The sequence below is a fragment of the Labeo rohita genome, unplaced genomic scaffold (assembly GCF_022985175.1).
Source record: "Labeo rohita strain BAU-BD-2019 unplaced genomic scaffold, IGBB_LRoh.1.0 scaffold_133, whole genome shotgun sequence".
Classification (NCBI taxonomy): domain Eukaryota; kingdom Metazoa; phylum Chordata; class Actinopteri; order Cypriniformes; family Cyprinidae; genus Labeo; species Labeo rohita.
In genome coordinates this window covers 143365-158108 of record NW_026127483.1, presented here as the reverse complement: position 1 = coordinate 158108, position 14744 = coordinate 143365, and the positions used below count along the sequence as shown (strand labels likewise).

The following is a 14744-nucleotide window of genomic DNA, read 5'->3' as shown; positions in this document are numbered from 1 at the left end:
ATGATTGTGAAATGATTTTTGAAGTTGAGGGAGAAAATACGATTGGAGTTTTTCAATGATGTGAATCATTGTTTTGGAAGTGGACTTCTCCTTTAATACATGCTACATGTCTTGATATTGACATGTCAAACTTTTCCAAACAGACACACACATGTGTGCATTTGATTTATATATCCTGGTTGGGACTTAAACCTGACTACACACACTCTCATGATGACTCTTGTCATGGTGGGGACCTAAATTGAGGTCCCCATGGGTACAAAAGTTCATAAATCATACAGAATGAGTTTTTTTATTGAGAAAGTAAAAATGCAGAAAGTCTGTAGCGTATAAAAACAATTACACCTATGGAGAGTCCCTACAAGGATAGCTGACCAGACCAGTGTGTGTGTTTCTGTGTATATCCTGTTTCTGCAAGATCTGCCACAATTAAGGCCTGGTTGTAGTATTTGGGAGTGAGAAATGGACTTTGATAAAAGTCGGGAAACATCCCATCATCAAAACCTTGGGGGCAGCTTTACAAACATATTTTATGCGGTAATAAAACAATTGACTGCTTCCACTGTGATAATCCTGTTTGACCGTCTTGGTTGGTTCCCACCTGCAATTTGGTTGCCTTTTTTTTTTTTTTTTTTTTTTTGGTGCAATCATCTTCCAGTTCCAATCCAAATAAGATTATAATAACTGCATAATAATAATAACAATAATAATAATAATAATAATAATAATATGTTTTTGTTTGTTTGTTTGTTTGTTCGTTCTTTTTACCATCAACTTGTCAGGGACTGCAGATGAAAATTAGGCTGAATGGCTTAAACTGGTATATTTACATAACTGACTTGAGTGCTCATGTTAATTAATGTGCATTGTCTCTTTTAAAATAAAAATAAAGAATAAAAATAATAGTAATAATAAAGAAACCAAAGAAAGAAAGAAAAGAAAGAGCAGACTGAACACCTTGTACCATATGCATTTAGTTTGTAATAAGTACACTTTAGGGACTATGCACCATTAAAATTTTAAAATACACCCCCTTTTTTTCTTTTCTTTCCTTTTATATACTGCATATATTCTGTTCTTTTCTTGGATGAATCCTACTACCCCTGTCAAGCTATTTCTTTTATTGCACAATTTCCCCACTTGAAAGGAAGAAACACATCATCAACGGAGACCTTAACTGGATTCCACTCTTCTTTTATTTTTGTATCAATTATGATGAAACTGACATGAGTTGTAGCAGAAAGGTGAAAAACCTTTAAACAGAAACAAAAATATAACATACGTAAATAAATTGCAAAATAAATTTGTTAAACAACCACTGCTTGTTATTCTGTTTCTTTGTATCTACTTTTAACATACAGCATTGTTCAACTATGTTATTTAATACTAACGTACACTTTTTTGAGTGCAATCTGCAGCATAGTTTAGAAAATTTACTTGAATATTCAGTTTCGAGATATGTATAGGATCTTAACGATCGGCTTAGTCACACACGAACTTCAGAAATAAATCAACATGCTATCGTCATTCTATCAGCGATCGCAAACACAATCAAAGATGTGCAAATCAATAAACGTAACTTAGTGACATTTATATTCGCTACACTTAACTACATTTGACTTAAAATAGCTAAACAATGAGCAGATAAAAACAGTATGGCCACGAAATCTCTCCGTGCCGAGCACAGACATTTTTTTTTGCTGCGTCACGAACTCACTCGGCATCTGCCGCTACAACAGACACATCCATTGGTTTACTGAATTGAAATTAAAGTTCTCACCGGCTACCACTCCGGGATATGATGATGGTTTGAGTGTTTGTGCACTTTCCTTTCGTCCAGCCTTTGATTTCAGCAGAGAAGTTGCGTTAGCTTTCGGTTTCAACTGAGAAGTCGCGTCCGCGCCGCCTCATGAAAGGTAGATTCCTTTCTTTCCGCCTCTCGCTCTGATTGGCTGACGATTTATTGATATTATTTTTTCCATTGGTTTTAGTTTGACTTATCAATTTTACTAAGAGAGAGAGAAAAAAAAAATATATATATATATATATATATATAATTAGTATTATTATATTTTATTTTTTTTATTAATTAAATTAATTATTTAAACAGAAAACTGCTGAACTTTAGTTTTGCATTCATCTAATGTAGAAATCAAACAAATCCAAGTGCTATTAATGAAGACAGCCATGTTTGTTCAACTGCATGTCATTTCTACTTTGTGGGAACGCCTCATTTTCAGAGCCGTATGGTCATGTTCTTCACTCAAAAGCTGTCATCAAGTATGAGAACAACAGACGTAGTCATGGTCATGACATCCACGAACAAAGGTAATCATAAGTTTATAACCATTTTTATTTTTTTTTACATTATGGGTCAATGGCTTCAATGTTTTGAAGGATTATTTCAGTTTGCAGGTTAAGACAATATGTGTTACTACTGGCTTGTTTTCTTTGGACATTATTCTGTTTGGTAAGACATCTGCAGGTTTTAAAATAATGTCAAATAAATAAGTGTCAAATAAATGAGGCTGTTGTGGCATGCAACTCAAACTGAATTAAGAATACATTTTGTATTCCAATTCAATTCCTAAATCTAAATATAGGCATCTAAAATTAGCAAACAAAACATATAATTTGAATGGAAGTACAAATCTGTGTAACTGATGTAATTTTAAACTAAAATCAAGGTTTTAGCAGGAATATATATATATATATATATATATATATATATATATATATATATATATATATATTTATTTATTTATTTTGTTATGTTTGATATTTACTTTTATTAATTTGTTTGAACATTTTGTGATGGACTTCTTTTACAACATTGAATTCAGTTTAGAGAAATATGGCTGATCAGATGAAAAAATAAAATGCATTACGTATGCATGACGGTTGTAAAATTACACAAATGATTTGGGTAGCATGTAAAAATAATATTTCAAATAATGTATTGAAATCAATTATTATATTACATTTATTTTTAATAATGAATATGATTAAGATGGCAAGACTGTTGCAGCATTCCACTCAATTTGAACTAAAAAAGCATTTAAAATTCCAGTTCCATTCGTAAATCTGAATTTAGGTATCTGAAATTAGTTGTAACGCCAAGCCAGCAGAGGGAGCCCTCACCCTAGTACTGCCTGCATGCTCCCTCTGCTGCTTCTACTGTTACTTCCTGTTTGGCACTATATAAAGACTGACCATGTGCTCATGAATTTGCGAAGTATTGCCAGTTTAACCTGCCTTACTGAGCGTTCACTTACTCTGTTGGATTACCTGTTGCCGTCTTGCTTTGTTCCTGATTATTGTGTTTGGATTACCCCTTTGGATTTATTTGCCTGTTTGGACTGATTTCAAGGTTTGACCCTGCATTCTCCTGTTGACTACCGCTCTCTGGATTTCCCCCATTGTTACGTTAGCTTGATTGGACTGTCTGCTCGGTATCTGACCCACTGCCTGCCTAACCTCTCTGCTGCTGGAATTACCTTCATTGTGTATGTTTGCTGATTGTTTTAATAAACATCCGCTCTTGGATTCTACCTCTGCGTCCTCGTTACAGAATACTTCGCCTACCAAGAATCCAGCGGAAACGATCAGCCATCATGAACCCAGCGGTATCTCGTCTCATCTGCCTTCGTCAAGGCGACCGGGCCATAGAGGATTATGTTGAGGATTTTTGTGGACTGTGTCATTTGGTAGATTTTAATGATGTGGCCCTAAAGGACTTTTTTCGTTTTGGATTAAACGAGCCCATTAGTTCAATTCTGCCAGGGGGGAAAATTTGTTGGTCACTGGAGGAATATATTGATCATGCCCTGCTTTTAAGCGGATCACCATACACTGTTGGGATTGTGGACGAGGGACCCCGCAATCCCACAGTAACCACCACACCACAGCCAGCTCAAGCCACATCCACCAAGCCAAAGCCTGTTCAAGCCACATCCACCAAGCCAAAGCCTGTTCACGTCATGCCTGCCAAGCCAAAGCCTGTTCAAACCACATCCATCAAGCCAGGGCCTGCTCACGCCACGCCTGCCGCTCCAGGGCCTGCTCACGCCACGCCTGCCGCTCCAGGGCCTGCTCACGCCACGCCTGCCGCTCCAGGGCCTGCTCACGCCACGCCTGCCGCTCCAGGGCCTGCTCACGCCACGCCTGCCGCACGCAAGATGGCTGCCGCCACGCCAGAGTCTGCACGCAAGATGGCTGCCGCCACGCCAGAGTCTGCACGCAAGATGGCTGCCGCCACGCCAGAGTCTGCACGCAAGATGGCTGCCGCCACGCCAGAGTCTGCACGCAAGATGGCTGCCGCCACGCCAGAGTCTGCACGCAAGATGGCTGCCGCCACGCCAGAGTCTGCACGCAAGATGGCTGCCGCCACGCCAGAGTCTGCACGCAAGATGGCTGCCGCCACGCCAGAGTCTGCACGCAAGATGGCTGCCGCCACGCCAGAGTCTGCACGCAAGATGGCTGCCGCCACGCCAGAGTCTGCACGCAAGATGGCTGCCGCCACGCCAGAGTCTGCACGCAAGATGGCTGCCATCCCCAAACCTGTTCACAAGATGGCCGCCATTCCAGAGCCAGTCCACAAGATGGCCGCCTTCCCCGAGCCAGTCCACAAGATGGCCGCCATCCCAGAGCCAGTCCACAAGATGGCCACCATCCCCAAACCTGTTCACAAGATGGCCGCCATTCCAGAACCAGTTCACAAGATGGCCGCCATCCCAGAGCCACTCCATAAGATGGTCGCTGTCTCCAAGTCACACCACATGATGGCACACATACTGGACTCACCCCTCATGGCTGTATGGGCAGCTAAAATGGCAGCTACCCCTGGTTCCAGTCAAGTTGCAGCTGTGTCAAATCAATTCGCAGCTGCGTTTACTGAGTCAAGTAAAGTCACAGCTGCCACCCCCGAGCCAAGCAAGATTACAGCTGCTGTTCCTGTGTCAAGTCAAGCAACAGAGTCAAGTCAAGCAACAGAGTCAAGCAAGGCCACAGCTGTTCCCCATGAACCAAGCCAAGTCACAGCTGTGTTCCACGAGCCAAGCCAAGATACAGCTGTTGTTCTCCATGAGTCAAGCAAGGACACAGTTGTTCCCCACGAGTCAAGCCAAGTCACAGCTGTTCCCCGCGAGTCAAGCCAAGTCACAGCTGTTCCCCGCGAGTCAAGCCAAGTCACAGCTGTTCCCCGCGAGTCAAGCCAAGTCACAGCTGTTCCCCGCGAGTCAAGCCAAGTCACAGCTGTTCCCCGCGAGTCAAGCCAAGTCACAGCTGTTCCCCGCGAGTCAAGCCAAGTCACAGCTGTTCCCCGCGAGTCAAGCCAAGTCACAGCTGTTCCCCGCGAGTCAAGCCAAGTCACAGCTGTTCCCCGCGAGTCAAGCCAAGTCACAGCTGTTCCCCACGAGTCAAGCCAAGTCACAGCTGTCGTTCCTGAGCCAAGCCATGTTGTTCCTGAGTCAAGTTACGTTGCAGCTGTGTTTCCCGAGTCAAGTCAAGTTTCCAAGTCAAGTTACAGCTGCGTTTCCTGAGTCAAGTCAAGTTTCCGAGTCCAGTCAGGTCACGGCTGTTGTTCCACAGTCAAGTCAAGCTGCAGCTGTTGTTCCAGTGTCAAGTCATGTTAAAGCTGTGTTTCCTGTGTCAAGTCAGGTCAGAGCTGCTCTTCCGAAGTCCAGTCAAGTTACAGCTATTGCTCCTGAGTCAAGTAAAGCTATAGCTGTAGCCCTCAAGTCAAGCAAAGTCACAGCCGTGGTTCCTGAGTCAAGCAAAGTCACGGTTGATCTTCATGAGCCAAGTCAAATTGCTGCTGTTATTCCCGAACCAAGTCAAGCCACAGCTGATCTCCCTGAACCAAGCCACACCACAGTTGATCTCCATGAACCAAGTCAGGTTACTGCTGTTGCTCCTGAGTCAAGTCCGGCCACGGCAGGCCTCCCTGAGTCAAGTCATAAAACTGTTATTCTACCAGAATCTCACCAGGCCCCCTCTGACCTTCTCAAGCCACCTCACGTATCAGCTGACCCCGCAGAGCCCACGCTCCCAAGCCACGCAGAGCCCACGCTCCCAAGCCACGCAGAGCCCACGCTCCCAAGCCACGCAGAGCCCACGCTCCCAAGCCACGCAGAGCCCACGCTCCCAAGCCACGCAGAGCCCACATTCACAAGCCATAAGTCCATAGCATCAGCACCCTCGAGGTCAACAGACACCCCACTATCTACTGTGCTGCCTGTAATGGCCATCGCCATTTTCAGTGTGTGGGCAGCACGCTGTGCTCTAGAGGCCTCATCGGTCCACAAGTCTGCTCCAGAGACCTCGTGTGTCCACGAATTTGCTCCCAAGGCCTCGTCTATCCACGAGTCTGCTCCCGAGGCCTCGCCTGTCCACGAGTCTGCTCCCGAGGCCTCGCCTGTCCACGAGTCTACGCCAGAGGCCTCTTCTGTCAAAGAGTCTGCGCCAATGCCCCCAGAAGCAGCAGCTCCGGCTGCAGAATCTCCTAAAAGGGCGGCGTTTCCCCAAGGACTCTCTGCCCGTCCTGTCACGGCCATGAAGGCCATTTATGACTTCCCTGCCTCACCTGCCCAAGCATCTGCGCCCATGCCCCCAGAGGTGTCAGCGCATGCTGTAGATCCTCCTATGGGGGCGGCGTCCCAGGATGAACTCTCTGTCTGCCATGTCGCAATCAAGAAGACCAGGGAAAGCATTCATGTACACACCGCTCTGCTTTGCATGTCATTAGTCCCACTGTGGATATCTCTGCTCCTGTTTGCTCTGCCTGTTCTGCCTGCCCTGCAATGGCTCCCTGTTATGCCTGCTCTGCCTGCCTCGCTATGGCTCCCTGCTCTACCTGCTCTGCCTGCCCCACCATGGTCCCCTACTCTGCCATTGCTCCATGGCCCAGGCCCTCCAGTACTTCACAGTCTGCTACTGCTCCACAGCCCTGGTCCTCCAAAGTTCTACTGTCTGTCATTGCTCCACGGCCCAGGCCCTTCAGTGTTTCATGGTCTGCTATTGCTCCACGGCCCAGGTCCTCCAGGGTTCCACTGTCTGCCACAGCTCCACGGCCCTGGTCCTCCAAGGTTCCACTGTCTGTCACAGCTCCACGGCCCAGGTCCTCCAAGTTTCCACTGTCTGCCACAGCTCCACGGCCCAGGTCCTCCAGTGCTTCACTGTCTGCCACTGCTCCATGGTCCAGGTTCTCCAGTGCTTCACTGTCTGTCCCTGCTTCACGATCCAGGTCCTCCAGTGCTTCACTGTCTGTCCCTGCTCCACGATCCAGGCCCACCTGCTCTACATGGACCTGGCCCTCCATCCCACCCCCTGTTTTGCCTCTGTTCCCCACCCACCTTGGACTGTTGTTGTTTTGAGCGCCAGGAGTCGCTCCTAGGGGGGGGGGATTCTGTAACGCCAAGCCAGCAGAGGGAGCCCTCACCCTAGTACTGCCTGCATGCTCCCTCTGCTGCTTCTACTGTTACTTCCTGTTTGGCACTATATAAAGACTGACCATGTGCTCATGAATTTGCGAAGTATTGCCAGTTTAACCTGCCTTACCGAGCGTTCACTTACTCTGTTGGATTACCTGTTGCTGTCTTGCTTTGTTCCTGATTATTATGTTTGGATTACCCCTTTGGATTTATTTGCCTGTTTGGACTGATTTCAAGGTTTGACCCTGCATTCTCCTGTTGACTACCGCTCTCTGGATTTCCCCCATTGTTACGTTAGCTTGATTGGACTGTCTGCTCGGTATCTGACCCACTGCCTGCCTAACCTCTCTGCTGCTGGAATTACCTTCATTGTGTATGTTTGCTGATTGTTTTAATAAACATCCGCTCTTGGATTCTACCTCTGCGTCCTCGTTACATTAGTAAACAAAATGCAGAAAGTCTGGAAACACTGCAGGACTAAAGGTACACTTGCTCACTTTCCAATCCTACTTGGTTTTCAAAAATAAAATTTGGTACTTGTTATTGTATTTGTTATATGTCTACAGTGTTAGAGAAAGTTACTTTTCAAAGTAATGCATTACAGTATAGTCACATATTATACTATAAAAGCTCATGACGAAGGAGTACAATCCAAAAATAAGCCCAAATAAAATCCAGGCCAGTTGCAGCTCACCTTCGGTGGTGGGAGTTTGGGCAGGCCTTACTCCCTCAGGCATGCACAAATAAAATCCAGGCTCAGTTGCAGCTCACCTTCGGTGGTGTTTGCAGGCTCAGGCATTCCTGTTGCCGGCTCACATTCCTGTGAGAGTACTAGTGGAGATCGGCGGCTTGGAGGGTTACCCCAAACACTGAAAGTCTAGAAACACTGGGGCTTAAAGATGTGTGCTTGGTGAAGCTCAAGCAGTAGATCATGGTGTTCACAATTGTAAAATCATGTTTTTGGTTCTCAGTGACATTATCATGCATGAACAGATGTAAATGTAAGCCTTCAATGCAGATAAAAAATCATAATTTTTGGGCAAACCATTCGTTTATTTCTACTGTCATTTCTTTTTGTGGTAGGAAAGTTATAATAATTATGTATTTATTTATTTTTGTGCAAGCACGCTTGGCAAAAAAAGCTCTTTCTGATTCTGATATGTGTTTTTCCAGGACATTTTTCAAAGTGACTGGCAAGTGCTGCAGTTGGACACAGTGATGCGGGAGATGTTCAGCGATATTGATGGAGTCATCCTCTTAGATGTCTGGCAGATGACTTCCTGTCACTATCTACTTGAAAACATTCACCCAGGACCTGTTATCATTGCTAACAAAGTCAACATGTTTCTCTCATATGTCTGTCCTAGCTGAGGCCTGTTCAAGTTGTTTTGGTTCCATAAAACAAATGGGAAACTAACCTGGTTTAACCTGGAAAACTAACTGTCTGGCATGTTACAATATAATTTGACTTTATTAACCACTAAGGTGTGCAAAGCTAGTACAGACATATACAAAAAGACTGAAAATTGAAAAAGACTGAAGACAAAGTAACTATTTCACAGGGGTATGATGATTTTTCTATAGGCATTGTATACTTTTTTTAAGATAGATAGAAAAACATCCTGCTACATGGTCACCAGCAGGTGGTGCAAAGATCATGTAGTTTGGCATCTTCACTGGGACAGACACACAAAATATATGCTGTTTTTATACAAAATTATCAGTTTTGTTCATGCAGTGCACCTCTAAACCTACTGCTGTTTATTATTAATTATTATTTAATTCTGAAGTACTGAATGACAGAAGACTGTAAACTGTTGCATTGTAGAACTTTATTTTCTGCCCTGAAAACATAAACAATGACACTTACAGCTGAAACACACATAAATTAAGTAAACAAACTAAATTCATATTTATATTATCAATTAATGGTACTTTATTCCATATAAAATAATTCAAACACTACTGCACACAAGTCTTCAACTTCTCCTCGATGGGTTCAGCACTTCTCTATTGATATAGCACATATTTAAATTTAGCATTGTGTACATCATCGTGGGGTTGTGAAAGTCATCATTTGTAAGTCACTTTGGATAAAATCATCTGCTGAATGAATAAATGTAAATCATGACACTGCCGTCAATTATTTAGGGCTCCACTCACAGAAGCTATACAATATTTTGGTATGTATCCCAAATATTATGGCATCTTCTTGTCAAGTTGAAAGAAAAAAAGAAAAAAAAAAAAGTAGATCAGTAATACATTGATTAATAACAATTCCAATGTCTGGCTGATATTTAATGACACTGTGGCTATGTTTGTGGTGTTTATAGAAGAATTACATTTTATGCATTCTCCTTTTGTGTTTATAAAGTGTGTTTTTTAAGGCAAGACAACCCCAGGTGAACACGACAGAAAAAAATAAAATAAATACATTAATAAATAAGCAAGCAAACATGTAAAATCCAGACAATAACCATAGCAATAACTTACCAGTACATTTTCATATATAGATTCAGCCAGCTTAACATCAGACTGACATCTGTTGTGACGAGGCCTGGACTGATTCATCTTTGTCATGAAAGCAAGAAAGAAAGAAAGAAAGAAAGAAATATGAAGGAAAAAAAAAAAAAAAAAAAAAAAATCATAATTCACAACTACATTCAGACTTTCAATCTTTCAGTTGCTAGTCAATTTACCTGATCAATAGACTACTGATAACCAAACTCATTTTTCTCACCTCAGATTCCTGTGTGTCCTTTCTCTCTTTCACCTTGAGCTGCCTTAATAAATAAATAAATAAATAAATAAATAAAGTTTTATGATTTATGTGGATTTAAGTGCATCTATGGGATGATATTTCAATATAATAATAATAATAATAATAATAATAATAATATATATATATATATATATATATATATATATATATATATAAACCTTTAAAAAAAAAAAAAAACACCTAGAAGTTATCTAGATGACTACTTTTTTTTTTTTTTTTTTTCCCTTTTTAATAGAACGTTAAAAATCCATACAAGTACTACACGCATCTTACCAAATAAGCAGCATCATGATAACAACTGCAGCTCCACAAACAACTGCAATGGATATGTACAATATCACTGGACATCCTACAGCTGAAACAAAAGAATAAAATATGAGGGAAAAAATAAATACATAAATAAATAAAAATAACAATATATATATATATATATATATATATATATATAGCAATATGTATAGCAATGTGTATATTGCTATGAATTAATAATCAAATATTAGCATTGATAAACATGCTGGGTTGTTCTATAATGTCTTATGTTTTATAATAAACTCACACATGATATTTAAAGTCACAGCATCAGAGTCTTTTTCTCCATGTTCATTGATGGACTTGCACTTGTATTCTCCACTGTGATCAGAGCTGATCTTTGAGATGCTGTAGATTCTTCCAGATCCTACAAACATTCCTCCTTTAAACCAGCTGAAGTTCAGAGCAAGTGGGTTTGAATCACTGATGCAGCTCAGATTCACTGAATTACCTTCCACTAGTTCACAACATGGACTCACTGCTACAAATGTGTGCTGTGGAGGATCTAGAAGTAAATTGATGTTAGTTTTAGCTAATCTTTTGAAATGTAAAACATTTCATGTCATGAATTTTATGAATCCATGTCATCATACAGTCTGAATCTGAGCTTTTATGTGATGGAAATAAAGAGAGGAATGGAATCAGGAAAAGTTGCATTCAAACTTGGGAGAGTCATGTAAAAAGCAAAATAGGTGGGCTGTGCGAGTGTAGCAGAGGCTTGTACTTTGTGTAAACAGACACTCAGAATCAATACTGATTAAAAATACATTTTTAAAATATGACTGAATTCATACTCACACATAACATTGAGATGAACAGCAGGAGAGATGTAAGTGTGTCCATGTAGAGCACAGCTATATCTGCCTGCATCCTCTCTTCTGACTGACTGCAGCAGGAGTTCATTGTTTCTGTCTCTTCTCTCAGTTAATGGCTGTGAGTTTCTGTACCAGATGAATGTTGCTCTGTCAGTCAGAGTGCAGCTGCTTTTACATGACAGAGTGACATTACCTCCTTCTGTCACTCTCTCAGGAGACTCCACCTGAAGATCTGAACACAACACACACATTATATCTAGTGCTGCTGTCATACACTCATTATTATTCAACATGATGCACAGAAGAAGAGTGAAACCTCATGAAAGTCACCTGTGACAGTAAGAGTCACTCCTTGTTTACCAGTCCATTTGCCATTTTCTTTATCAGTGATGAATCTGAAATAATACTTGTGTGAATCCCGGTGTGTCACATTACTTAGTCTGATGGTGCAGTTCTGCTGTTTGTCTTCCAGATACTGAAGCCTCTGACTGTATTCAGTATTTTCAGACAGATCTGGAGGATTTACATGTTCTATAGGGCCTTCGGTCCAGAACATTTTCTTGATGTGATATCCACTAGGGTATGTATAATTGCAGCTCATTATTACTGATGAGCCCTTTAGTGCACAGATGTGTGAATGACTGTACTTCACATCCCAACCAGCAATAGAAACCACTGAAACACAGAATTAATACTGAACAAATTAGCAGAAGCTTGTAAACAGAAGTAGAAGCATACAAAATCTATTGAGAGTGTCTGAAGTGTTAAAGTGACTCATTGTGAATCATGAGCAGAAAGATCAGAGGAAGATGAAGAGCCATTCCCACTGACACCTACAACAAATGCAGCTCATTTTTATTGTTTTAAAGTTTGTTTCAATCTCATTGCAATTTTTATAGGACAATGCCTAAACATAAAGAATTGTAAATATTTGGTAACACCTTATTTATATATACCTTATTATGATAGTCCACTTTAGACATTCTACTAAGAGTAAGTAACTTTGCAACTGCATGTCAACTAGTCATTAGAGTATTAGTAGACTGTCTGATTAATATCTTCTAACACTTTTCTAAACTTTGCAAGTATATATCAACTAATTCCACTAACCCTAAACCTATCCTAACAGTCTGCTCTGAGAGTTAGTTGACATGTAGTTGCAAAGTTACTTATAGTTAGTAGAATGTCTTAAGTGGACTGTCAAAATAAAGTGTAACCAAATATTTTCCTATTTCTCCTGTAATTCTCTTACTACCTTGAGTTTATCTCTGTTGCAGTGGCATGCATATTGAAAATCACACTATTACTGTTACTAATCCTGTCAGAAATGTAGGGTATATTGACACTATCTACCATGCCAACCAGGCAACTTCCTGCAAATCCCTGCATTACATGAACAAACATTGTTAAACATTACAGTGTGATTTCCATCCAGGCTGCTAACTTATAGATCAGACCACTTACATTTCTGAATCCATCCATTAACAATTAACCTCTCTTTTATTTGTAAAGTCACATTTTTTCCACCATAATTCACAAAACTATAATGAACTTTACCACACTAAACAGAAGAAAATATTAAAATGGGGGTGAATCAATAACTTAAGAATATTTTTCTGCCACTGTGTGACTAATATGTAATTATGTAATCTATATAAAAAGTAAACTGTAATCTAATTATGAGCCTTTTAAAATGTACTACAATCTAATTGCACATACTTTTTTTTTTTCTGTATCTGATTACGTAATCCAAACTTTATGTAATCAGTTACTATCCAACACTGTCCATGACCGTCGAACCAAGAGCTATTACAAGATAATTTAGAGCATAATTCACAAAACAATAATCAGTCCCTTTAGTGTCTTTTTATGTTTCTGTTGCTCTTACTACCAAATCAAAATCAGTAACACCTCAGAAACCCGGAAACTATTCACAACTCTATCTTCTCTATACTGTCCTCCATCTCTTCACACTTCTCTGCACACAGCCGTCCTCCACCCAAACACATTACACCCTTCTCTTCCGTTTCTCCCCCCATAAAGAATAAGGTCTCCAAATTCTCTGTGCCAACCGTCCTACAACCTGTCCATTAGAGCCGATCCCTGTTTTTTTCAACAGGGACAATACACATCTCTGTCTGTTGTTTGAACCTGTTGTCTCAGGTTGCAAGCCAATGTGACTAGGCTTTTGCAGATGATACAAAACATGGCAACGTGTCTGATCTTCAACCTGCCTGAGAGAACCCATGTCACACCCCTCCTGATTTCACTCCACTGACTCCCAGGTCTTTTGGCTGGTAAAGTTGGTTGACCAATATTGTGTTTCCGATGAAACCATAGTGGTGACAGTTCAGTCATTTCTGTGTGGCTCGGTCAAAAAGATCATATAACCAGATTTTGGACAAAATTGGGGAAAATTTGAAGAAGTAGTAGCGAAAAAAAAAAAAAAAATGTTTTTAATTTTCTTCAATATGGCCGACAGACACACGATGGAAGATGGAAAATGACAAATGAAACATCGTCAGAATCTGCATAACACAGGCAATGAAATGACACAAAAATAACAAAATTTGGACAATGTTTCCAAAGTTATATTTTTGGAAACATCTTTATATCTCTTGAACGCTAGGTGGTGCTGTGTTCAAACTTCTTAGGTACTTCCGGGACATGCCGTCGATGATCTCTACCCGGTTTTTGTGCAGTCACTTAAAATGGTTCAAAAGATATTACAATTTATGACGAATTTTAAAATGGCAGACACATGATCCAGCTGAACCTGGCAAAACCGGCATGACCCAAGGTCCACTGACACCAATATATTGATTTTCTGACCAACTGTTTAAAAGTTATAAACAAAAAAAGCCATTTTTCATATCTCATGATCCATAGGTGGCGCTGTTCTCAAATTTGGCATGGGCCCTCAGTTCGTGGTGTTGATGAAGCATACCAAGTTTCATTTCAATAGATCAAAGTTTGGCCGAGATATCCTCAGAACTAATTTTGGGTCAACCTTGTTAACTTTGCGACATCATAACTTTTGGTAAAATCTGAATAAATCTGTTCAGTCATTTCTATGCAGCTCAGTCCAAAGATCATCTGAGCCAAATTTGGGAAGAATTGGATCAATTTTGAAAGAGAAGTAGCTAAAAAAAACAAATACTGTACTTTTCAAAATGGCCACTACTGTAATGGGTGAAGTCTTAATGTAAACTATTGAATGTGATCAGCAAGAAGAGAGGCATCAGGTGTACTAAGTTCCATTTTTCTAGAATTAGGGGTTCAGGAGTTATTGCCATTTTAATGTTGAATTTTTGAACTAGTGGTGGTGCTATAGAGTTGGTCCCAAAATTGGTCAGATCACTATTCACTATTCAGGCTTGGCCCTTAACAAGGCAACAGGGCATCATC

General features: G+C 41.0%; 1 protein-coding gene across 1 annotated transcript in view; it reads right to left on the bottom strand.

Annotated features, from left to right (window-relative positions):
* Positions 1–9380: 9380 nt before the first annotated feature.
* Positions 9381–14744, bottom strand: part of LOC127158079 (B-cell receptor CD22-like) — a 38295-nt gene continuing 32931 nt past the window's right edge. Inside the window, exons 2-7 of the mRNA XM_051101227.1 lie at positions 11667–12011; positions 11320–11568; positions 10769–11026; positions 10486–10567; positions 10171–10213; positions 9381–10001 (exon numbers count right to left, since the gene is read on the bottom strand). Coding sequence (XP_050957184.1) covers positions 9813–10001; positions 10171–10213; positions 10486–10567; positions 10769–11026; positions 11320–11568; positions 11667–12011 — 1166 coding nt within the window. The 3' untranslated portion in view covers positions 9381–9812. The remainder of the gene's footprint in view (positions 10002–10170; positions 10214–10485; positions 10568–10768; positions 11027–11319; positions 11569–11666; positions 12012–14744) is intronic.